The 23002-nt window shown below is 53.7% G+C and overlaps 5 protein-coding genes across 5 annotated transcripts; 2 read left to right on the top strand and 3 right to left on the bottom strand.

Annotated features, from left to right (window-relative positions):
- Positions 1 to 1869, bottom strand: PG985_012167 (methylcrotonoyl-CoA carboxylase beta chain- mitochondrial; the record flags this gene model as incomplete). Its single annotated transcript, XM_066831934.1, has 3 exons — positions 1 to 123; positions 190 to 1225; positions 1292 to 1869. 3 exons carry the CDS (start codon positions 1867 to 1869, stop codon positions 1 to 3), a joined length of 1737 nt encoding a protein of 578 aa, XP_066679984.1.
- Positions 1870 to 2248: 379 nt separating this feature from the next.
- PG985_012166 (isovaleryl-CoA dehydrogenase) lies at positions 2249 to 3599 on the top strand (the record flags this gene model as incomplete). Its single annotated transcript, XM_066831933.1, has 2 exons — positions 2249 to 3447; positions 3503 to 3599. 2 exons carry the CDS (start codon positions 2249 to 2251, stop codon positions 3597 to 3599), a joined length of 1296 nt encoding a protein of 431 aa, XP_066679983.1.
- Positions 3600 to 9780: 6181 nt separating this feature from the next.
- Positions 9781 to 11388, top strand: PG985_012165 (uncharacterized protein; the record flags this gene model as incomplete). Its single annotated transcript, XM_066831932.1, has 3 exons — positions 9781 to 9901; positions 9968 to 10164; positions 10219 to 11388. The coding sequence occupies 3 exons, from the start codon at positions 9781 to 9783 to the stop codon at positions 11386 to 11388; spliced, it is 1488 nt and encodes a 495-aa protein (XP_066679982.1).
- A 2365-nt stretch (positions 11389 to 13753) lies between these two features.
- PG985_012164 (D-arabinitol 2-dehydrogenase) lies at positions 13754 to 15295 on the bottom strand (the record flags this gene model as incomplete). Its single annotated transcript, XM_066831931.1, has 4 exons — positions 13754 to 13934; positions 14007 to 14123; positions 14229 to 14607; positions 14878 to 15295. 4 exons carry the CDS (start codon positions 15293 to 15295, stop codon positions 13754 to 13756), a joined length of 1095 nt encoding a protein of 364 aa, XP_066679981.1.
- A 2582-nt stretch (positions 15296 to 17877) lies between these two features.
- On the bottom strand, positions 17878 to 22915 carry PG985_012163 (uncharacterized protein; the record flags this gene model as incomplete). Its single annotated transcript, XM_066831930.1, has 2 exons — positions 17878 to 22557; positions 22868 to 22915. The coding sequence occupies 2 exons, from the start codon at positions 22913 to 22915 to the stop codon at positions 17878 to 17880; spliced, it is 4728 nt and encodes a 1575-aa protein (XP_066679980.1).
- Between the last annotated feature and the right edge of the window lie 87 nt (positions 22916 to 23002).

Raw genomic sequence — 23002 nt, 5'->3', positions numbered from 1 at the left:
TTACATTCGGAAAACTCCGAATCTTGTCTGGCCGTGCTTGATCTCGTTCTTGCCCGACAATGCTGCTCTGAGTCCAAGACCAAGGTACCGCCGGGTATGCTGCGGTGGAATGACACCATCATCCTATCGTATTGTTAGTACTGGTCCAGAAGTGAGATAAGGGCAAAAGCCTCCGGTGTAAGTACTTACCCAGAGTCTCGCCGACGAGTAGACGGAATCGCTCTCGCTCTCGATGCGATCCCTCAGCTCCGGGTCGGGCTTCTGTCCCACCGTCTCCATGACCTTGGAGAGCTGCTCACCACCCATGACCCCTATACGAGCATTGGGCCACATCCACAGGAACCTAGGGCTGTAAGCACGTCCGCACATTCCATAGTTGCCGGCGCCGTAGCTGCCGCCTACAACGACGGTGAACTTGGGCACATCGGCACATGAGACGGCCGTCACCAGCTTGGCGCCATGCTTGGCAATGCCGTCGCGTTCGGCCTCCTTGCCGACCATGAACCCGCTGATGTTCTGGAGGAAAACCAACGGAATACCGCGCTGCGCGCAGAGCTCGATGAAGTGGGCGCCCTTTTGTGCCGAGGTGGCGAACAGAATGCCGTTGTTCGCTATGATGCCTACACGATGCCCGTAGATGCTCGCGAATCCCGTCACAAGGGTCGAGCCGTATTCGCGCTTGAACTCGGAGAAATGGGAGCCGTCCACGATACGGGCTATGACCTCATGGATTGGAAGTGGTTTCCGGAGATTCGTAGACGCAATACCGAGGAGCTCTGCCTCCGAGTAGAGGGGCTCGGAGAAAGAAGCAGCGGGAGGCGCGGCTTTGCTTGGCCAGTTCAGATTGCTGATGGATCTTCGTGCGAGGACGATGGCATGGGCGTCGTCGACAGCAAGATAGTCCGAAACACCGGATACCGTGGTGTGCATCTCTCCTCCGCCCAGCTCCTCGGCAGACACTTCCTCTCCGGTAGCGGCCTTTACAAGCGGTGGTCCAGCCAGGAAAATGTGGCCTTGTTTCTCCACAATGATATTCTCATCACTCATCGCCGGGACGTAGGCACCACCAGCAGTGCAGAGTCCCATGACTACCGAGATCTGAGGGATGCCTTGAGCACTCATGCGTGCTTGGTTGTAGAATATGCGACCGAAGTGATCGCGATCCGGGAAGACATCGGACTGGTGGGGCAGGTTTGCGCCTCCCGAGTCAACAAGGTATATGCATCTTTTTTTGATATGTCAGCCAGGGGGCTCCCCATAAGTAACTAGTCACGACTGGTGGCCAACTCACGGGAGGTTGTTCTCTTGGGCAATGGCTTGGGCTCGGAGATGCTTCTTGACCGTGATTGGATAGTAGGTGCCGCCCTTGACCGTGCTGTCGTTGGCAACAATCATACAGGTTACACCCTCGACGACACCAACCCCGGTAATGATGCCGCCCGCGGGAACCTCGGCCTCGGGATAGAGTTCGTGACCCGCCAACGGCGAGAGCTCCATGAAGGTGGACCCCGGGTCTATCAACGCCGTGACTCGGTCTCGGGGCAGCAGCTTCTTTCTCGCGAGGTGCTTCTCTCTGGCTTTTGCGGAGCCTCCCTGCTGGGCGGCCCGCGTGAGCCTCTCCAGCCTTTCCATGGCCTCGCTCATCGCGCGCTCGTTGTCCTTGAACTCGTCCGAGGTCGAGTCCACATTGGTTTGTATCACAGATATGGCGTTCGCTTGGTAGGGAGCGGTATACGAAGACACGGCGCGGCATAAGGACGGCGGTGCTCTGCTGCGGGACAGGTGATGGCGGGGAACAACATGGCGATAAGACCGAGTCAATTGACGCCCTACGCTGAGTATATCTCTTGGGGATCTGGACAACGGCATCTTGAGTCAATGGCAGAGAGGAGCAATTGTTACTGAAAAGGCAAAATCCTAAGAAACCGAGTTATCACGGAAAAGTCCAGGACTGGAATTCCGGGGTATTGGCTGGAGAAGAGCTAGTCCCCAGATTCCAATTGCAAGGGCCGGGAAGTAGGAGCTGAAGTGACGTGGAGCCGCAGATTGCCGCACTAAGCCGCTCGGCATAAGTGTACCGAGGGAAGGCAGTGCCTGGGTCTCTGAAGGAACGACACCTGAGCCATCAAAGATTGGATTGGATGGCTTGTCTTAGCAATTGAAATAGGTACTCTAAGAATTGTCAAGACTCGATTTTCTCCCTCATAATTCCAATCTACCGCTTTCTTTCCAACCTACGTCCAACAAGATGCGGAGCTTCAAGTCCTTAGCCCGGCCAGCGAGCCGTGCCCTCTCATTGAGAAGCAAGCAATTGGCACCTGCATCCACCACCATACACAGTGTCCGCCATGCATCCTCTTCCAAACACCCCCAAGGCTTCGAGGCGCCCACGCCGGCCGATCTGACGGAGCTGCGGGAGCGAGTGCAAGAGTTCACCCGCCGCGAGATTCCGGAGGAGGTGGCCGCCCACACGGACAAGAGCAACGCCTTCCCCAACGAGATGTGGCCCAAGCTGGGCGAGGCGGGGTTCCTGGGCATGACGGCCGACGAGGCGTACGGGGGCCTAGCCATGGGCTACCAGGCGCACTGCGTCGTCATGGAGGAGATGTCGCGGGCGAGCGGCTCCATCGGGCTCAGCTACGCGGCGCACTCGCAGCTGTGCGTGAATCAGATCTCGCTCAACGGCTCCGCTGAGCAGAAGCAAAAGTACCTTCCGGGCCTCATCGCCGGCACCAGCGTCGGCGCTCTCGCCATGTCCGAGTCGGGCGCCGGCAGCGACGTCGTGAGCATGCGCACTACGGCCAAGCCCGTCGACGGCGGCTACCTCCTCAACGGCACCAAGATGTGGATAACCAACGGGCCCGATGCCGACGTCATCGTCGTCTACGCCAAGACGGAGCCCGAAAAGGGCTCCAAGGGCATCACCGCCTTCCTGGTCGACACCAAGTCGGACGGCTTCAGCTGCGCCCGCAAGCTCGACAAGATGGGCATGCGTGGCAGCAACACGGGCGAGCTGGCGTTCAGCGACGTGTTTGTGCCCAGCGAGAACGTTCTCGGCAAGGTGAACGGCGGTGTCCGTGTCCTCATGGAGGGGCTCGATCTGGAGCGTTTGGTCCTCAGTGCTGGCCCTCTGGGCATCATGCAGGCTGCACTGGACGTTGCACTGCCATTTTCGCACCAGAGAAGGCAGTTCGGCAGCCCCATTGCGCATAACCAGTTCGTTCAGGGAAAGCTGGCGGACATGTACACAAAGATGCAAGCCTCCAAGGCCTACACGTACAACACGGCCCGGGCCGTGGACGAAGAGGGTATTATCAAGACGCAGGACTGCGCGGGCGCGATCCTATATGCTGCTGAGCGGGCCACGGAGTGTAGTCTAGACTGCATCCAGCTCTTGGGCGGAATGGGTTATGTGGAGGAGATGCCGGCCTCGAGATTGTTGCGGGAGTAAGTTACTGCCTCGGAGTTGCTTGAAGTTCAATACTGACATCAAATTCACCAGTGCCAAACTTTACGAAATCGGTGCTGGAACATCAGAGATCAGGCGAATGGTGATAGGAAGAGCGTTCAACAAGGAATTTGCCCACTTTGCCTCATAAGATGCCTCCTATTGTCCAAAACCGACTCTAGAGTCACTTCCAGATAGAACGTCAGCCAAATTTCAGAATCCCATTGATATGTGTTATCGGTGACTTATCTCCAAGGCCAACTGTCCCTCTTTGCGTGAACAAAGCCTATCTGTCTGGCATCGTCTCACGCATTGGAATCAATATCATATACACCTAGTCTTGGGTCACTTGTATAACCTCGCCCATGTACTGGTCACTCATGATACTACTCAGACACCATGATGACAAATTCTAAACCTCTATTACCCCTTTATTATTGGTATTCTTGCTCAAACACTTACTCCCCAATAATCAGACGCCTGCCGCACTAGTAAGTATCTCCTTCTTCGGTCTCTTGTACGTGTAATATCTAACGATCGATGTAACGGTGTATGCACATGCATGAAGGCCTTCATGATGTTCGCCATTGCATTTATTATCCGAGTCACGATCAAGAATAGACTCCGCAAGTGGTTTCGGTCCCGGGTCGAAGTCATGCAAATACTCTCGCCGCCTCAACCCAATCCTGGCCTTCTCATCGAATCATCAAACACCACAATGTCGCCGCAACCGGCATGAGATGATCATGATTCTGACCCAGGAGAACCCAGCTATCTTGATTGAGTCACCACGTCGGTGCAAGCACCATCCATTACCCGAAACAAAAGGTATACGCTCGTGTCTACAGCCAACGGTGCCTGTTGCTTTTTCGAAGCAGCATCCCAAACGAGACAACAAGCGGATTGTCCGCTAGAAACTCAAAGTGTTGGCCTTCCTAATTTGCATTCCGCGTTTGCTCCCAAGCTGGCACTATACACGATTAGCCACATATTTTCGGCCTGCATCGATTACCGGGCGGAGAGGGTTGGCTCGTGGCGCACAGCACGTAGCTAGATGCATTGGGTTATCGACCGATAAAGAATAACATGATTGAGGGCCAATCATAGGGATCCCAACCATCTGCCGTCCGCAGGAAGAGGCGGGCAGGCCTGCAGAGGCGACCCATGCCGACCGAGTCCTTGGGCAACACGTAGATATGCAAGCAGTATGCACCGTGTGCATCCCCCTTGCACAACATAACCCAAGGGCCGTCTGACTAGCATGTGTCAGAAGTCGAAGAAGAGGGCCATGATCTGTAGGGCCCTAGTTCAATGGCACTCCGGGGTCGAATACCCAAGCAAGTCATTTATATATCGGGCGTGGAGCATGAGCGCGCATAGGACTTGCATATGGGTGCGTAGCATTGAGATTAGACGTTGCGTATTCTGTGGATTCATGAGTCCTGGTGGCGTTGTTTCGGTGGTGGTGTATGTTGAGGCTGACTTTGTCAGGGTCACACAGCATGTGATGAGGAAAACCCAAACTCTGTCTGTTCCCCATTGACATGGCCTCCACTCGCTCCGTCCGGAGCCGACATGAGAACGCCTCTATGGTATGTGAACAGAATGGCCTGGAAGCACTCTTATGGTGGTCTGAATAACGTTGGGAACCCCCCACGAATGAGTTCCGAATCTGGGGTTGATGATCCACCTGAATCGTCCCGAACGAAATTGACACGTCTGATAATATTGCTGACAAGATTCTATGGGTGTCGGAAACATCGCGGCGCAAAGGGGTGAGCTGCCATACGAGCTCTTGGCGGCGATCGAACGCCGGTCTAGGCAAAGGTGCACATTGCGCCCCCCTGCAACAGCTTTACAGTCGGCTATATAGTTGGCTGCATGTGCTAAAGGGCACGAACGTAACCTCGGATGGGCATTTAGCGACGTCCCGGAATGTTAGCAACATATCACGGGAAAGAAACAATGCTATCCTTTCTATTTGACATCGCGCCCACTACCGACCAGGGGCAGTTCTCCGTCCTTACGGACTATCCGATACGTTTTCCTTTGCTGCTTCCTGCCCAAGCGAGCGCCACTGACATAAGCATGACTGCAGGCGTTTCAAGCGCGTGACAACAGCATCTCAATACTCAAGGGGCCCGGGCCGTGTCTGACAAGAGATCGCGGTATGACGACTGAGTTAAAAGGTTGCCTACCCATCCGCTCACCGGTCCCCGTGATGGGTGGGGTGCATATAACCGCCACCTCGGACACAAGAAACGGTGTGGCGAACTTGTTTGTACCTGCAGGCCGGTACCGCCGAAGATCTCTGCGGATGCTATGTTGTTCCGGAACCTGGAACGGATAGGCTCTTTGCACCAGCATAGATACCTAAAGTACATCAATATGCTAAGTCATCGTATGGAGTCGGTTTCATTGATACCTAGGATTTCCCATATGACGAAAGCGCTGCTCCCACAAGAATGTGCTATATTGTACTTACATGTCAGGGATCACTCACCTAGTGCTATTGGCATACTGTTTATTCCGTTAAAACATGATATCCGATTGGATAGACTAGCCTGTCTATTAATCACGGGAAGTATACGGGAGGTATCATGCCAAGAGCCGCGCCATTGCCATCAAGGGGTACTGGGATGCGTAGCGGACATCGCAGAAGGGCATTTCATTTTAATGACCACAGGCGCGAGTAAATGGAAGCTGAGGCTGTTCTTGATGTCTCATCCTACTAGACCTGCAAGAGTGTGGCGAGGAATCATCCACGAACAGTGCATTTGGTGAATGGAAGGCAGTAAGGTTCCCAGCAAGAAGGTTGTTTGTTTGTTATGTACTTATCTGGTGTCTTTCAGCTGTGTGCGTGTGGCCCTTTTTGGCATGGGTGCCCATGTGCCATCCCTACACGTGGTAGAGTTGAAGCTTGGCGTCGTACCTGGATCGTGGGGTAGCATATACGATTGTTGGGGTCGCGGAGTTAAGGTCAGATGATGGCAGCCTTTCTCCGCACAAGGACAATATAGTTGAGAGATGATAGATCGCAAACCGTCCCACAGGCTGGGCCGAGCGGGGAAGGATGAAGAGAAAGAGAATAAGGAAGAGGAAGAGGAAGAGGAAGAAGAGTACGAGAGGCCGAGGTCTCTAAAGCGACGACAGACTGGCTAACAAGATACATTGCGTTCCGGTCGTTCTCCTTTGTCCGTACATGCATGTAAAGTAAGCAGGCAGCTACCGAGGAGGCTCGTGACCGTAGAAGAGCCACTAGATTCGTTGCCCGATGAACCGCGGGAGCAACGGAGCATGGTAGCTGAAGCCGCACTTTGGCTCGGGCGATGGAATTGGCTTGACGGGGCCAATTGTCGGTTTGCAAACCGCCAGTGACAAATTGCATGTTGCAAATCTGGGGGTCACACGGCCTGGGAGGCTTCTCCACTTACCGCAGATCGTAGATATAGCATTCTCTAATAAGACTGCATCTGGAAAGAAGAAGGAGCCTTTGGGGGTTTCCATTGGGGATGCTTCGAGGGAGGGCTTTTCTTTGTGCAACCCTCCAGCCGATGTTGATCTTTTCTGTTCAAGTTTGTATGAGGTATGTATGTAGTTGTACTTGATAACGGATGCTGACCGGAAGCTTCCGCTGGTTCCCTCTCTAATCGCCTACCTAGTTGCTTTAGGTAAAGGAGTAGGCCGCACAATCAATGCACGCAGCAGGAGTGGCTGCCCACTCTGTCGAGATAACCCCTCTCCATCATCTCTATCAGCAGCAATAACTCGCTCATAGCATTGACAAACGTCAACTTCAGCGATTGGGAGATCACGACACGAGTTTTGACCTCCGGCGTTGACTTGTGACAGGACCACACCCTGCCACCACCACCACTGCGGAAATAACCGTAGGTGGAAGCGGCTGGGCAGTCCACTGATCCCTGCATTGATTAGGTGGGAATTCGTTCTAGAACCAGTGCCTCCCCTCCCCTGGCCACTTATAGTACCCGTAATAATAGCCACCAAGCGTGCCTAGATGGACTCCCGAGTCTGCTAGACACTTAGACACGTATGTATGGCTCTCGCTCGTATGGTGTTGCGCCCATTCTCAAATACTTTACTTGCACAGTAATATTTACATGTGCATAACAAGGGAGGGGGAACGGACAAATAGTCGTCAATAACCAAAAAGTACCGAAGGCACAATGATCGCTCATCCCGACCCAGATCTCCGGACCAGGCATGACTCGAATGGTAATATATCAACGACGGGTAGCGGAAATAGAAATGTAGGATGGGCAATTTAAGGATTCACTCGGCGCAGACACAGGCTTTGCGGGTGACCAACCTCGACACCGTGACCGAACGGGTTTAATCAAATCGGCAGACAAGTCCAAACCCCGAGGGACGTCGTACAGTGCTTTGATAAGAGGGTCGATGGATATGTGTATGCCGTTCTAGCTTACCTCGTTTGCGTTCATTGAAGGGAGGGAGGAGTCGGAAGACAGAAAAGGGAGTTGCCTATAGTCGATGTAGTGTGAGCGATTATCATTGGCGGAACCGTCTCAAACGTCCAAGATTGGCCAGCCGAGCTGCATTTTAGGCAGTTCGATGAATCACACACTCTGCTACTATACTCCATCTATACCTGGTCTGTTTGTTCTCAGATATATGCGTAGCCTTGTTTCGGGGGAAACTGAGAGGCTGCCCTGCAGCATCCCAAGGTGTTTGTTGCCATTCATCCGAAGCACGCAAGCAGCTAGAGGCTAGAGAGGCTCTTCATCCATACTTCGCCTATAACATGTCAAAATTGTCCTGACATGTGGTCTGAATGACAAGCATGCCTGCATTCGATGTATGGAGAGCGATGCACTGGTGGCAGCAATGGGTGAACGGCGACTGGAACTTACTTATTGATGTAGGCGCAGGAAGAAATCGGTCTGTTGTCTGGTATGTAACCCCATCCACCTAGGGATGTGTCTTTAGCGGGTCCATGTTTCCCTGGCGGGCACTGGGCACACTGGCTTTGTACCCGTAACCTCACGCGTGTAGCAGCTGGTTTGCCAGCAAGTACCTAGCGCCAAAAAGTTTTGCTGGCTTGTGAGTCTTGTAGTCTCCAGTGCCCCGGTAGGCGCCCCTCCTTTCCCCCTTCTAACCCTGTGAATCAATCAATCATAGAGCATTGTGAGCGAACAACACCTGCCCGGCGTTTGTGTGTTTATTTCACCGGAGTCTTCTCCCTGTCTCTGCCTCTGCCTCCGTCTGCCCTGCTTCTTCCCTAACTGATTTCCCTTACTTCACCTTACAGGCTAGCACTCGTTTTTACTCGGTGCGAAGAAAGGAAGAAGGAATTCAGGAAGAGAAGGAAAAAAAGAACCAGTTGACTTTGACTTCAATACTTTGGTCCAAGTGCTACCTGCAATGTCCAACCACACACCCCGTTTTGCTCTCATTCTCCCTCCCTTCTAGTCTGAACTGACTTTCCCAACATATACCAATCGGCTACCTGCCGGTTTCCCTACGGCCCTCCCACTCCTGGACCGGTAGTTTTATGAGACATTCTGCTCCAGTCACCCTGGCTGTTCTTCATCCAAATTCAGTCCGGGTACGTGTTCCCGGGTTTGCTGCTGGGCATTTCCCTATCCAGCCACGAAACCAGCCGACTTTCCTGGCTTGGTAGCTTAGGGGTGCAACCTTTGGACTCTGGCTCGAGCACCATCTCCTCGACGGTTTCTTGGTAGCAGCTCCTCTCCCGAAAACAGAGTCGAATTGCTCATTCTCACTACCTATCAGACCCTCGCCCAGGCCATTACGGGCGCTCTACTGTCTACGGCGAACCAGAGGCCCACGATTCCGGTCTATCTCTGATCCCTTGCCCTAGAGCGGTCTGCTTCCCTTCCCCTTTGGCAAGAGACTCGGTGACAAACTTCATCCACGTAAAAAGTGGCACCAGGGCCCCCCATTGGTACCCTAAAACGTTCAAGGAGACCCACCCTTTGTAAGCTGATAGTTGCATCCTGCCAAAGTCGGGACCGCCTGGACGCCAGGTCAAGCAAGGAGAACGCCGTCCGTGATAGAGATTTCGGCTCCCTAACAAATATTGTCAGCTGGCGAGGAACCCTCGCTAACCGCCCTCTGTCATTGAAGTCCCCCTTTGTGATAGTGATGGGTAGCCGACGTCAAGACTATATACGCTGTACATGTTTCCGATACTGAGGCTGGTCTTTCACGGGAAGGCGCCATCGACTTAGTCCATCTACAACCGGGGCCGCAGTCGACCAAATCCTGGCAGTCAAGCCTCGAGGACGCTTCAAAGGCGTGCCGCTCTACCGTCCAGGATGGCGCCCAACATGATGTTGCCAAACGGCATGATTCTGCCAAAAGGCATTGTTATGAATCATGATCTTATCTATCATTCGGTAGCTCAGTACCCGACAGTCCCACGAGAACAGATTTATGAGTACTGGCATGGTATGTAGAACATCGTACTCAGGAATCAGGCCCATCTGTCAGGAACCAGAACTGACTCTACCTTAGTGTACACTGTAACTTGTCGAACGCTCATTGACCCTACTGCCCAACGCCTCGAGAACTTTTGGTGGCATGTCTTGGGCAGCAACCGCCGTGACCTGTCAGGGAAGACGCTGGCTCGGCTTTTCGAAGACATTTCCAAAGGACCAACCTTTGTGCGCTTACGCAGTTCTTGCAATCGATACGAGGGGCCTGAAGATCCGGTATGTTGTTCGCTCTAACCACCTTGCATCCACGACTGAATAAGCCTACCGCAGCCCTCGCCAGTGGCAGAGCCTGCGGCTGTTCCGCCCGGAAAGGTGGAATCTCGCGAAACAGGGGATTCGAAGGGCCCGGCAGGTCCAGCGGAGCGACCAAAAATGCAGCCATCCCAGTCTTCTTCGTCTAGGCCTCCGCCCCCACACCCTATCCTGAAGAAACCTAGGGGGCCTTCAACATCGGGACCACGACCTACTGCCCGTTTTGTGTCGCCTCCTGGGTCAGAGGATGAGGGCGACGGTCAGCCTGGGCCTGGGCCTTCTTCAAGCCGGAAGAAGACAACGACGGAAAAGGAACCGGAGTCTCAAGCCCCTCCGGCTACCAAGGGGGAGCGCAAGAAGTCTACGAGCACAGCCCCGAAAAAGAAGACAACATTCGTTGCCTCGACAGCTAGGCGAAGGCCCGCAATGCCGCGACGCCAAAGCTCGCAATCTTCTGCGGGAGCGGCTGAAGTCGCTTCAAAAGACGTCGGTTCGTCCGCCTCATCGCGGTCGGGATCACACAGACCTGTCTCTCCGATAGCCGAGAGGTCGAGTAAGAAAAGCACTCAGGGATCTCGGGAGACAAGCGACAAAATCAGTGCCAAGGCTGCCGGAAAGCTACCAGCTGACAAGGTCAAGCCAACCTCCACACATGATGCTGCATCATTTCGAGTTATTGGTGGAACGCTGCCGGTCATTGTCCAAGACGAGAAGTCAATGCCTGCCAAGAACAGTTCCCAATCAAGTGGAAAAGGGAAGGAGCAGATAAACGAAACCCATCAAAAGGATACCACTCCTATCAAAGCACAGCCGCCCAGGCAAAGTGCCGCACCGAAACCGACGGCACTTTCGATTATGCGAACCAGATCCGAGAACGGACCACAGGCTGGTGGCGTGAGGGATGGATTAGGCCGAGTTCCACCGCATGGATTGATATCAACAAGTACAGCTACGACTTCCACTGTCGCAGCGCGTGGGACCATGACCGATTTCGACGACAACCTACGTGGACAGGCGATCCCGAGACAGGAAGGGCGCAGCGAGAGTACATCCCGAAGCGGTTCGCTCCTCGATAATCGTTTCGCTCCCACACCACCCAGCACGGCGCCTAGCGTGCCGTTGGCGCGCTCCAAGAGCCAGCTAACGCTTCTGCTCGAGCGTCAAAATGAGAAAAAGCCTCGCCGATGAGCGCTTATTATTACGTTATATTACGTTACGAGAGCCACGTCTTCTCTACATTATGCGTGCGGGCGCAGAGAGCCTTGGCATGACCAATCAGCATTATTATTCATCAGCGGGACATAGATGTGGTTTTATAGGAAGTTTTGTATACTCGTTGCAAAAGACTTAGAGGAGGTGGTTGTGGTGTACTGTATTCCTTCTTATTTATGTTGTATCGGATACGTGGAACGACCAGGTTATCATTATAGGTGGCTTGGCAATTATATTTGCATCGCGGCGGCGTTTCGTCTTAGCCATAGCAGGGCCCCTTTACCGGTTCCCCTTGGGAGGCATATCTAACAGGCGCAAAAACAAAAACCATCTATATCTTTCCATGTGGCCATTGATACCTAGCGCAAGAGTTGGCCATCTTTTCTCACTTTCCTATTTGAGGTAGTCAAAAGGACGGGCAGTATCGTGTACCTGTCTTTGTAGCTGAGGTAGTATGAGCATATCAGGTATGCAGGCGTCCAGTATTTCTACCCCAGTCACCCCCAAGTCGGAGATATGACCAACCCCTGAAAAGCCGCTGCCAACCGCCATCCCGGTAACGAGGAGCAAGGTCATGGGATTTCGAAATTGATTTACACTTTTTGTCATTTTGTGATGAGTTACCCCATAGACGGCACAAACCACACACACTTGCATGGTCAATAAAATGGCAAGAGTGTGTCCGCTGTAGTCATCATCATGGAAGTAGAAGAATTGGAGCTTTCTCTCTTTTTTTTTTTTTGCTCACCGACTTTTTGCTGCCAGGAGCCAGCGCAGCTTTGCTGACGACAAACTTGCGGGCTGGGGGGACCTCGCCCCCCCGCTGAGAGAGGGCTGTTTCAAGATGCGTGGAGAAATACATTGATCGATATAATACGGTTCTGATACGGGTATCGTGTACCGAATTGAGTAAGTAGCTGGTACCCGGTCTTTTTCTTGGGCCTGTTTAGTTTATGTACGCAAGGGGGGCTTTGCAGACATATAAGTCATGCCAATGGGACTGGAGACCGGCTATAAATAGGTACATATACCTCCTATACCACTCATCTATATACATGTAGCGCGATGCCACACATCACCGTGCCTATAAGTCGATATATTAGGTAGGTAGTATCAATTCAGTTTCATTACGAATCGAAGTCTTGCGATAGCTCGGTACACCGCACGTCAGTGACAGCATCAACGCGGGGAGAGAGGGGTCTATAGTATTAATTTTATCTTATTTAATTAATAATTTTTATTTTTCCTTTCTTTTTCAATCCCCCCCCTTTCTCCCCCTCCCCCACCATGCATCTCATGCATGCTCCCCCCACGCTCCCTGACGCCCTCAAGTCCTGTGGTGTGTGAGTGGCCCCTGTCTGCCTGCCTACCTTGCCTTGGCTTACCCCAGTTCCGAAAGACAATGACAACGTGACTGGCCTTTCAGCCTGTTCAGCTTACTGCTTTTTCTTCTTCTTCTCTCTCTTTGACTTATGTCTCCTCCCAAAACATTCCCCTTCTCGCGGCTGGCTTCCTTCCTCCCCCACCCCTTATGCCCGCCCAAGTTCTTGCCCCCCCCCTTACACTGCAGGTCGAAGTTAGCGGTGATGGTGATGGTGGTGGCGCGCCCATTGGGCAATTGATGATGACAAGTCTTTGGTGGCGGTCGGCAACCGGTGAGACGAAACATCAAGGGGAAAACGAGAGAGAGACAGAGAGATCAAAGGCATGCTTTTCTTCGGAAGGTGTTGCCTTTTGAGACCGTGGCGGCTGACTTGTATTGTTGCTCGGTGCCCAATTGACCAATGCGAGCCTCGATCTACTGCCTGCGGCAGGCAATCACTTGTACACGTTCATACATATCAATCCATTGATAAAGCGTTATTCGCTAAACCTTGGCTACAAGAACCTGTGCCCCCGACCAAGTCCACACAAGCAAGTCCTGCACGTGATCGGCACAACAACACTTCCATGGCAGAGCAATATCACATCGTAGGATTAGCCCTGTACAATCGTACCCAGTGTGTTAGATCATTTCCCTCCGAGACGCGATTAGATAGTCAAGAAAACACTGGCCAAAATGGGAATGATTGTTCGCTCATTCATTCAGGGATGCGTTGCCCGCTCTATACTGCGCGCCAGCTCACTAGTCAGGCAGCTAGATCGTAGCTAGAGGACTCAAAAACTCAACGCCTGCTGGCTTAAACAGACCCAGCTTTTCCGGCATAACCCCCGGGATCGTATCTTCTGTTTGCGTTGTTCTCTATGACTGAACGCCCTAATAGCTCAAGTTGTAATACACAATTTTATATCATTCTTCCGTATCGGCCCCCTTGTTTCTTGAGAGCAGGCAAGATGCTTTCTAGGTAACGGTGTAGCCACCGTCGACACGCAGATCTGCGCCCGTGACGTAGTGAGAAGCATCAGAAAGCAGGAAGGTTACAGGGCCCATCAGGTCCTCAGGTAAGCCCATCTTGCCCTGGGGGATGAGCGAAGTCCACTGCTTCTTGAGATCCGGATTATCGTTCAGAATCTTCTCGGTTCTGTGAAGGTGTTCAATGTTAGATATCCTCTACTTTCCAAGTGATTTATCAAACGGGGAGTGTGAAACTTACAGCGCAGTCAGCATGTAACCAGGGGAGATGCAGTTGACCCGGATACGAGCGGATGCCCACTCAACAGCCAAGGAAGCTGCCATGTGCCGGACGGCCGCCTTTGCAGCATTGTAAGGCCTTGAGATAATGTAAGCAACTCGTCTCCTTTGCCCAAAGCAAAAGCCAGTCATCCGTATGCGGTTGTGCTTTCACCGAGGGTGCAGGGGGGCAGGAAAGACTCACGCTTGCGGCTGGGGAACATTGACAATGCTGCCACTCATGCTTCCAATGAAAACCATGCTGCCAGGAGCCTTGCGATCCATGAGGTGCTTGGCGACAGTGATGGCGAAGAGGTAAGTACCATCCACATTGACGTTCCACAGCTTGCGCATGCGGTCAATAGGATAGTTGATGGCCTCATAGTTCTCAGTAAAGCCAGCGCTGGTAACCAAGTTGTCGATTTTGCCATGCTCGGCGATGATGCTATCAATGCATTCCTGGACACTATCCGCGTCCGAGACATCGGCATAATGAGCGGTTACCTTGGGCACTCGGGAGGCGCCCGGGTTCTCCTTGCGATACAGCTCGATAAGCAAGGCGGCCTGTCTCTCAGCCTCTTCCTCTAAAATTGGGTAATGGCAATGGTCAGCTCCAGCGTCTAGTAATTGGCCCCGACAATAGGCTTTGCAGAAGGATCGCAACATGGGACGAAACAAGGCCAGTGACCCGTTTGGAAAATGGTGCTCGAATCCGTTGCTTGCAATACAAATGTTTCAGGAAGCAAGACACCACGCTATTACAGCTCAATTGGCTCTCCATATCGTCATGAACTCTTACCGCGGCGAGGATTGAACGGGGATGGGCAGTTCGGAGGTAGAAGGGAAAGACTTACTGTTCATGTCCACGATGGCGAGGTTAGCACCGGAAATGACCATTCCCTGGCCCATGACAAGGCCCAAGCCGCGAGCACCACCAGTGACGACGCCAGTCTTGCCCTCGAGCGAGAAAGAGGCAAGAGTGCGCTTCATGTGGTGACCACCGCGGCCCGTGACGGGGTTGCTAAGAGGGAGCTCGCCCTCATCTGGATACTCGACCGTGATGTTCTCATCGGTACGGGCGAAGGAACCGGCAGACAGGGAGTTTCCATTGCTGTCTTTTTTGTTGTTGTCGGAAAGCTTGCGTGAGGCGTGGAGATATCGGGTTGCGGCGGCGGCGGCGGCCGTGGAAGCAGGTGTGCTGGTGCGAATGGGCGCAGCAGCTACGGAACGCAAGGCCTGGGACGAGGCTCGCAGAACGGATCGCGAAGCCATCTTGTTGTTCAGACAGTGGATGCGTTAGTGGTGTGGTATCACCAAAGAGAAGCTGTCGTTTCAGCTACGCTTGCTTCGTGCTTGCTTCGTGCTTGACTTCTTTGAGTTACTGCCTGTCTGGCGCGTCAAGTTTGGTTTCGCGGGCGAAGGGCAGGAATGTGTGAATGACGTAAAGACCAGTAGCCACGTGTGAAGCAGTTTCGAGCTTCCGATTATTGCTATCCGGTTGTAGTAGTACAGTGGATGTGAGTGTGGATGAGGTTGGGGAAGGAGGGAGATTATTAGCTCCAGATTAGCTAGGGTGGATCGTCAGATCAGCTGGTTGGCGGGTTGCTACCGATCGAACAATTGAATGGAAGGAGGGGGGATTCAATAAGAGTCACGATGAGATTTGGGGTGGACCATTGAATACAAGCAAGTGCAGGTGTGATGTACGTAAGTACCTACTCTTCCGTTGTCTACAGAGAAAAGAAAAAGCCAAAAGGACAGGAATGGAGAGCCAAAGGGCGATCATCCAGGACTTTAAAACAGATGGGAAGCATGAACGAACACGACATCCCAGCCAAGGGGAGGACACTGCACCTGCTCAAAGACATGATCCCGTGCAACAGGAAAACAAAAACAAAAGAAAGAGACCAGGCCCCAAAATCTCACGATCCTCGATCTCTCCCCGTCCCCTCTCGTGTGTCTCTCCGTACCGGCCTATGCTAGTTCCTCCTGCCCCTAAGCAGATCCAATAGCCGCCATCGTATCAGCTGGCCGCATGGGGTGAGGTGATGGGAAGAAGAGTGATGTGCTGTCTGCTGTACTGCTGTGCGATGTAAGTGAAGTAAGTGCTAAGCTGCATGTAAGTTAGCTGCCCCTCCTTTTTTTTTTTAATGTTTTACAGTGCTGTCGTCCGGTAGCTAGCATCAAATCCCCGTCCCGGCTGACCCAGGACGCTTGCCCCAGGCCCCCCAGGTACTTCTGGAGCTACAACTGGAGCTACTGGAGCTGTGGTGGGGTACTCAGCTGGGGTAGAAGGCTAAGTCCCAGCTCGATCAACCAATCTGAAGCTCGGAAGGGTGGCATGTGGAAACGGGGAAGTCGGGCAAGCATACCCCACAGCGAACCCAGGACGCTATCCCACAGGCCATCCATGAGGTCTCCAAGCTTGCGGTACCGACACCACCGTCTGCCCGACCTGGGGGGCAAGGGGGCTTTGATTAATCAATCTGTACCTTGCGCTTGGTAACAAACATGCCCAACTGCCACCTTCCGCTACCACCCTACCGCTCACCTCTACCGAGAACAGACTTTCTCAGCAGCTTCTGGATCTTCTAGGCGCGTCTCTTGGCCCTGCACCATGCAGAGTCAAATGACCAGAAGCCATGGACGCCGTCTGCCTGCCTAAGCCTTACTGACATCAATCGGACAAGACACTGCCGACTGCAACTGCAACTGGCCCCCCACCAGGTTGAAAAAGTATGCAAGTATCTAGGGCAGGGTCATGTAGGTAGTACTGTCCTCGTAACGGCAATTCGCTACACCGTCAGCAACCAGCAAGTGAGTGTCCAGTCCAGCCAAATAAGAGAGAGCGAGCGAAAGGGGGGCGGCCGCTTGAATATCGCCAAGCCTAATAACTCGTAGATCCCTTGCAGATCTAGAACAGTCTTGGTGTGGAGCACACGCGTCCGCATGCTCAACAAAAACCTGCGACCGCTTGCTTTTTGTCAGGTCACGATCTTTGGGAGCCCTACCGCTGTATCCGGGGGCTCGAGACTTGACTCTCCGTGGTGTGCGTGGCGGTCAACCAACTCGTATTTCGAGTTGGCTTCCAGTCTTTCAACCATCCAACCCCATCGGTGCCTTCAACGTCGACTGTCTATCACACCATCTACACCACCTAGTCTCTCCCGATGCACTCATTTGGTTTCCATCATTTGACTTTCTCGATACGACAGCAACAGTAATTTTGTCCAGGTTGTTGTACTACGCAACGGCAACGCCGACCAGTCTTCGCACCAGATCAGGCTACACCGAACTATGAATGAGGCAAATATTGGTGTCTTTCTTGCCCCAGTGGCATGATCAATCTGAGCATGATGGGATATAATAATCTTATTATTGTACAAGGCCTATTACTATCGGAAGACTGCTTGAACAGCGCAAGAGCGTGGCTGTTGTTTACCCACACTCCATGATGAAAGTTGAACAGCAAATTTGGGTATGATTGCGAACCGAAAGAACCCTGCCCCCGTGACTGCTCGAGAATATGACACGGAATACCTCGCCAATTACCTCCGTGCTCCGGGCCCCTTATTCAAGATAAGATTAAAAAAAAGAAGAAAAGGAAAAGACACATCAGTTGATGCTTCGTAGCGCTTCTATATATTTCGTCAAAATGAAGCCGTAAACCATGACCGGCGTTCTCAATCCCGTGCCCCATGCCGTGATTTCGTCGATTTCGGTGAAAGAATAGTAGCATGACTGCTGTTCATTGTAATTGCTCGAGGCAAACCGGGCCGCTTCCGCTCCAAAACCCGCCCCTTGCGTCGTTAGCCAACTGCCTCTGTGTGGCATAGTCCTTTTCCGGAGGAACACTAGTCGTCCAACCTGAACATTCTTCTCAAGGCCCCGAACTTCTTCTTTTTCTTGTTGTGGTTCTCGGGCTCGAGAGCGTCTTTATCGTTGTATCCGGTAGGCTGGTCTACTCCCGGCAATCCAAGACTAGTGGTCCTCCTCCCCGTGATGTTTGGACGAGCAATCGGGCCGCCATTTACACGTCCATCGGCGGTACTGGGCCTTCCGTTTTCGCCCATATCAGGAAGGGGCCAACTGTCTTTACTTGAGCCCGGTCTTCGCTTGGAGAGCTTCGGACTCCCAGGGAGGGCATCGCCTCGGAGGTCCCGAAGCTCGTCTATATTACGCTCCAACAGTGTATCCCGTCTCGCCGCGCTTTCGGTCAGACCATTACGTTGGACCTTGCCCGCCTGATCAGCCTTCTTGTTCCTGCGCAGAATGCCGTCCATGAAAGACCTGCGATTCTTGGGACTTTCAAGTGGCGCGTGGGCAGGCTCGCTAAGTCTGCCGCGCCCCGAGCCCGACCGATTAAGTGTTGTCGTTCCAATACCAGAACTCGTTCGAGGTTGGGGCATAGGACGGAACAGAGCGGCGCCTTTGGGGCTGGCCAATGGACTGGGCATCTGCATTGAACGATCGTCACCGGAGTCGGGTAGATCAGGTGTCTTTTCGGTCTCTTCCATGACGGTAGAGCTTCTTTGGAACCTGGACGGAGCCGTCGCAGAACCCCGAAGCGTACCTGCGGTCATTGGCCTGGTAGGAGGTTGTGGTACAGCATCTTCCTCATCACTAGAATCTGCAAATCGACTACGGAACGCGGGCCGGGGGCTATCGTCGTCGCTAGAATCGTCGCGAAGCCGGCTTGGTTGTTTCGTCTTCTTGCCCAGTTTGCTCGACCGACCAAAACCGGGGAATTGTAGTGAGGCCCGTTTAGTTTCTTGACTTGACTCGCTGTTGGAACGCAGGGTACGGCGCATGCCCAAGGTTACCGGTGGCCCAGCAGCACCAGTTGCCGAACCCCTACGAAATGGAGATCCGGGGGGTGACGTGGACCTTAGGCTGAACCTGCCTGAACTTCTTTCAGGCTGGGCTGGTGTTTCGCTGGCAGGAGCTTGGCGCATGCTGCTGCGGAATCCGAAGCCTCCGGACGAGGTGGCTCGCGAACGCTTGAAGCTACTGTCGCTCGCATCGGATCCCCGACGCTGCAAAGCGGGTTTGGCAGTCTTGGAGATGGCGTTTCCTGCAGATGCTGACGCAAGCCTAGTATTTGTGGCTTTGCTTCCGGGCCCAGCTGTCTGGGGTCTCAAGGTCGTTTTTGCCATTGTAGAAGGTCGCTCAGGTGGGGTACTGATACGGCGGGATGCGCGGTTGTCAGACTCTTCACGAGTTGGCGTTCCTCGCATAGATTTGCGCATACGAACCTCGCCGGATGCAGGTGTTGCATGCTGAGGTTGCTTCGCAGGTTGCTCAGTTCGAAGCGAAGTTCGCATACGCCCGCTTGAGGCAGGGGGGTTGTAGAACTCTTCTGTGGCCTTCGTACCAGGCTGGATCATGTATACTCTCTCAGGGTTGGTCGGTTGCGAAGCCTTGCTCCCAGAAGCCGGTGACTGTGCATGTGCCATCTGTGCAACAGATGTCGATTTGATCTGCTCAGCCGTCTTCTTCCTATTACTAGGACGGCGTGTAGGAGTCTCGGCATCTGCATCATCGCCTGCTTCAATCATTGCTTCGTGCTCTAATTGACGTCGTTTCTCCGTAGTCAGACTTCGCCAATATGCCTTGGCGGTTTCCCAATCGTTCACAACGGTCTGCGTAGGCTTCTCAGAGCCTTCTGCGTCCTTGATCACTGTCGACAGTAGATGATCTCCCATGGGTTGCGACGCATCGGGGTTTGTTGGGCGCGGAGCCTCGACTGGTGCGGCTTTTGATGATGTACTAACAGGACTTTCCACAACCGCGTTCAATGACTGATATCCCTCACCCTCAATGTCGGAGAGATCTTCGTAGGCATCGCTATAGATGCTGGCATTGGAATCGTCATCCGAGGAATCAGTAACATCGACGGCGGTGGGTGCCGCGGCGACGGTTGTCCGGGGCATGACTTGGGTTTGAGCGGTTTGGACCTTTGCTTCAGGTTCGCGTATCACCTGGGCAGCCCGGGAAACGCCCTCAGACCCTACGCCCTTCGGTGTCACATACTCCGAGGATCTAGCTTCCTCCGACTGCTCATCTGGGAACGTGCCAGGCACTTCAAAGTATTGTTGCGGGTTTGACTTCGACTCTGACGGATGAGAGGCGGCCGAGATCGCAGGGCTAGGATTTGTAATGGAAATGGCAGGCACCTGGTTGTCCGGAAGTTCGGCTGCCCGCTGTGACTCCGCATGCGAGTCCCTCGTCCTGTCGGGACTTTTGTTGGGAATTGCTGGCGCATCGTCCAAGTGATCGTGGCTGTCCGCCATAGTTGTCTGGGTGCTTGGTACTACGTCTGCATTGCTTCCATCGCTCATCTCGTCGTTTGATAGTCTATCCTCACTGTACGAGCTAACACTGTCTGAATCGTAGCGATGTGATTCTGCGGATGTTACCACGGGCGGGAGCGGTTCTCTAAACCGGGAGATGTTGGCTGCATTGCGTGATTGGTCTTGGGCAAGAATGGAGCCCACAGCATGATCGTTTGACAAGGCAAGAGTTGAGTTATCCTGCGTGTTGGCCATTCCCGTAAAGCCTGTACTGGAGGGCCGCATCGTAGGAGAAGCAGGCGTGGCTGGTGAGTATGTAGACCCCGATGGGCGTATGAGAGGCCGGTCCTCCTCGGGCTCCCGAGGCTTTTTCTCACGAATGCTACCGAAACTTGGGAGAGCAGGCCGCGGCTTCATGATTTCATCATCGTCCAACGAGAAGTCCTTTTTCTTGCTTTTGCCAATGTTGCTATACCACGGTCGCTTGGGCTGTTGGGGACTTGATGCAACCGGCGATTCCTCTTCCTCAGCTGGCGCAGACTCGCCCACAATCTTTGTGTTGTGGTCATCAAAACTGACCCGAACCGACTTCTTGCGTGTGACTGACACCTCTCGTTCAAGGGCAGTCACTCGAAGATCAGAACCGGTTTCGGATGGAGATGCATCGCGTAACAAAGCGTCATGGTGCTTCAATGCCGACTTGATTGGAGACGCAGACCTTGGTAGAGGCGCATGGCGTACTGCGAGATTTTCTGAAGGGGTAGTCGCGAAACGCGCAGTCCGAGCGGGGCTGTTGGAAGCTGAGCGAGAAGTGCTACCATTCCGTGATAGCTCAGCGACTGGCTTATTCGGCATGTACGCCACTTTCTGCTCGGCGGGTGCCTCTTCGGTATATTTTGGTTGAGCCGGAGGCTCGGTCCAGACATGAGAGGATGAATCGCCGTGGTCTTCAGGTGTAGGATATAAGGTCTGTTGTGTTGGGACGGAGTCTAGGGCTTGACGGACACCTCTCGATGTCAGACGCTCCGGCTCTTCGGATTCCCTCGCATCCTCTTCGGGTACTTCTCTGACTACCGACGGTTTTCGACCAACTAAGCTGCCGGACGGGGCCTCCGGGACTTGTGCTGTACGCTCCCTAGTCTGCATCATTTGTTCCTCTGGTTGTGGCTGTTGAGCTTGGGAGGGCTGCGCCAGCTCAAAGTGACCTGATGTAACATTTGTGGGATAGTCATCGTATGTTTGTTCACCAGTTGGAGGCTGTCTCCCGTTCGGCGGCGTTGCAAGGGCAGGAGATCCCCGGTTCGACACGTCGCGTTCGTGTCCACTTGGTTCGACTGTAGTTCCCCTAACCCTGGCTACCGTCCCCTTGGCCAGATGGCTCCCGGACCGCTGAACGACTTTCTTCTTTGGCTGTTTTTCTGATGCTTCCCTCGTGTGATAACTCACTTCCATCAGATCCAGTTGATCTGTTCTTGGTACCATTCTCCTCGAGTTGGGATCGTATACCATAACTTGATCGGAACCGCCCGAAGAGGAAGCCGGGAGAGAAGTTCTGTTCGAACGCGGTGGTAGGGTGCCCCATTGAGGGTTGTGTTCGGCGGTAGGTGATGGCGAAGGAGACGCCGCGCGAACCCGGCTCGGGTATGAGAAGTTGACAGAGTTTTGACTGTCAGGTCGCGCAGTAGAAGCGAGGCTGTCAGGTCGCCTTACTGACTTCCCAGCGCCAGACATAGGCGCGTCAGAGGTGCGCACATTGCTCGTGTCGCCAGATGGTTTTGTGTACCAAGAGGGCAGCTCCGTGCCCATTTTCTGAGATGCCGTACGAAAGTTCTGCATGCCTACTCCTGCCGTCGACGGGCTCCGCCCTACTGCGCCATTGCGGTGTCCATCCGGGATAGCGGGCACTGGTGGGTATTGGCTCTGGTTCCGAGGCTCGCGCCCATGTGGCGATGGACTGCGAAATGTCCTCTCGGTCATGCTACCGGAGCTACCGCGTCGTTCCAGCTTTGGTGTTCTCCTCCCGCCAGCGGGCGCACTAGATACTGAGGATATCGAAGGACTCCGGCGCATGGTACGCTTGGTCTGAACCGCGCCGACGTTGGTCGGCGTGTGAGGGCGGGCGCGCAACGCGGCGGCGGCCGCCGCTGAAGAGAGCGACCGATTGGGGTTTTGCTGACTAGACATGAAGGCGGCGGCGGCAGCTGTCGAGGCGCTGGGGTTGACGGGAGCAGGAGTGGGATACTGCGAGGCAGAAGAGAAAATATCAGTCTCGGGTAGAATAGAGTTTGAGGTGACTTGGCGCTAGACCAGACGGGATGCGAATATACTGTCGTCACTATCGAGGGAAGTCGGTCATTTCGGCTCGTCCCCGACCCACCTCACGACATGGCAATGACTAGGTACTGCTAGCATGCGATGGTAGCCGTATGTCCGGTTCGACGAGGTTGTGCTAGCAGCAGGGTCTACTCGCTTATTTCTGCGCGGAACAGGCACTATCCTTCGCGACAAAGACAAAGGGACAAGACATGTGTGTGAACAAACCAGAACGTACCGGATTGGGAGGCCCACGGCCGCGGCGGTTCTTCCTAGAGCCAAACATACTGCTCAGGTGTAGCTGGATGTAGCTAGGCTCGTTGTACCATATGATGCTCTGGTCGTACGCGTATGAGACGACAAAAATGGCTCC

Source organism: Apiospora marii (assembly GCF_038362585.1).
Source record: "Apiospora marii strain CBS 49790 chromosome Unknown utg000009l_segment0_segment0, whole genome shotgun sequence".
NCBI lineage: Eukaryota > Fungi > Ascomycota > Sordariomycetes > Amphisphaeriales > Apiosporaceae > Apiospora > Apiospora marii.
Note: the sequence above shows the minus strand (reverse complement) of the source record. Positions and strands in the feature narration are given on the sequence as shown.